Source organism: Bison bison, unplaced genomic scaffold (assembly GCF_000754665.1).
Source record: "Bison bison bison isolate TAMUID 2011002044 unplaced genomic scaffold, Bison_UMD1.0 scf7180017864289, whole genome shotgun sequence".
Lineage (NCBI taxonomy): Eukaryota > Metazoa > Chordata > Mammalia > Artiodactyla > Bovidae > Bison > Bison bison.
The window spans coordinates 11,666,414-11,668,251 of NW_011494861.1; the positions used below are offsets into that span (position 1 = coordinate 11,666,414).

General features: G+C 64.3%; 1 protein-coding gene across 1 annotated transcript in view; it reads right to left on the reverse strand.

The window, feature by feature from the left end:
- Positions 1-1,838, reverse strand: part of PLEKHN1 (pleckstrin homology domain containing, family N member 1) — an 8,185-nt gene that overhangs the window by 730 nt on the left and 5,617 nt on the right. The window contains exons 9-14 of the mRNA XM_010850027.1: positions 1,420-1,495; positions 1,152-1,300; positions 880-1,029; positions 605-745; positions 304-435; positions 1-142 (exon numbers count right to left, since the gene is read on the reverse strand). The exon at positions 1-142 is cut by the window's left edge and continues 1 nt beyond it. Of these exons, the coding sequence (XP_010848329.1) occupies positions 1-142; positions 304-435; positions 605-745; positions 880-1,029; positions 1,152-1,300; positions 1,420-1,495 (790 nt within the window). The remainder of the gene's footprint in view (positions 143-303; positions 436-604; positions 746-879; positions 1,030-1,151; positions 1,301-1,419; positions 1,496-1,838) is intronic.

The following is a 1,838-nucleotide window of genomic DNA, read 5'->3' on the forward strand; positions in this document are numbered from 1 at the left end:
GGGCCCGCGGGACTGCCTTCTCAGAGAGTAAGTGGGGGCCGGAGAGTCCACAGCTGGAGTCAGAGACAGGCTCAGACATGGGGACTGAGCAGAACGGGCTGGAGGGCTCAGGTCCAAGCGTGCTCTGCATTGCACTGAGGAACTGTCGGGAGAGCACTGGTGACCGAGGCCCCCTGAGAGGCCCCTGCCCCAGAAACCCCCTCAGTCACCCACAGTGGCCTGAGCAGACCTCAGGCTTCGGTACCCTCTCAGCCTCAGGCTGTGGGCACACCAGCTCTTTCTGTCACCTAGCAGGGGACTGACCTCATCCAGGTTCTGGACATCTGTGATCTTGCGGTGGGAAGTGGCAGGTGGTGTGTAGGGGTCAGCATAGAGCGGGGAGTGGGGTGTCTCCAGAGAATGGTCTGGAGCCTCAGTGCCGCCGTCTAGGTTCAACTGTAGGCAAGAGACAGGAGACACAGTTTCCTGGGGCTGGAAGCGGCGAAGCCCTTCCTTCTCTGTGCAAGGGGCCTCTGGTGGTTTCAGGACTGAGGAGGCAAGGGAGGTGGAGGGTGGGAGGGAGCGGAGGGTCATGCCTAGAGCCGGGGTCAACATGCTGGCCCACCTTGGTCAGGTCCAGGTGTAGCAGGGCGGCTGGGCCAGGCCTCTCAGCCCGGGCCTTGTTCCTGGGTGATCGGCTGCTGCCGCCCCGTCTCAGCTTTGCCCTGTGCCCGCCGATGCTGGTGCAGCCAGGGTTGGCTTGCTCCTGTGGGAACCAAAGACCTTCCAGAAGGTTTCCTGGGGCCCTCTCCCCATACAACGGTCTGAAGCTACACAGAGTCCCTTCCCCTGAGGAACCAGGCAAGTATGCCATGGGGTCCACCCCCGTCAGATACTCACCAGTGGGGGCCGGGCCGGGCAGCCTGCAGTGGATGGTGCTGAGGACTCAGGGAGGGAGTGGCTGGTGCAAGTGGAGGCGGGCGCCCGGCACCCCGAGTCCCAGCTGGTCCGTGCATCAGAGGAGAGCGAGCCTCGGCCACTGGCCACAACCTGGGCAGCCGGCAAGGGGTAAAGGTGAGCCAGGTGGCAGGAACCCTCCCCACCTCCCCGTGCCCAGGCCCACCCGTCTGTTTTACCATGGCCCGGCAGCACCTGCCCTGCTGACTCCTTACCTGTGTGGGCGCCCGCAGCCCTGGGAGGCTCTCAGGGCCGAGTGGTGGGGAGGCCCTGTCCTCCTGGCAGACTGTCTGCAGGCAGAGCAGCCAGTGGCTATAGTCCTCGTAGCTGGCACACACCACACGGATGGTGGTGATGAGACGGCCTGGTGCACGGATGCTGTGAGGGGGCCTTGCAGGCAGGGTGCTCCCTGCAAGGCCCCAGCGCAGAGCTAGGTGCCCACCCAGGGCCACAGCCCCTCTCCCAGGCCTGGCTCCCACCCACCTTCAATCAGGAAAGAGCGGATCTGCTTCTCCCTCTCTTCCAGGTTGATGCGGATGGCGCTGAGCGGGAGCTCCCCCTGCAGGGCATCAGGGGGACAGGGCCTGAGTCAGGGAACAATCCCTGACCACCACCTCAGTGAGCCCTCCTGAGTTGGGTGGGCACGTGGATGCCAGGCCGAGGGCAAAGCAGGGCTGAGGCCAACATCTTGAGGGAGGCCAGGCACATCCTGTCCGTTCTAGAGGGGTGTCTTCACCCGGGCTCCAGGTGGGGCTTTCTCCAGCCAATGTCTGACTCAGGACTGGTCAGGGACTGGTCCCCTGGGCCACCCATTAAGATGGGGGTGCGTGGGAAGGGATCACGAGGAAGCCCCCTGCGTTTCTCGATGGCTGAAGGCCATGATCACCCCCAGTGTAGGAGGT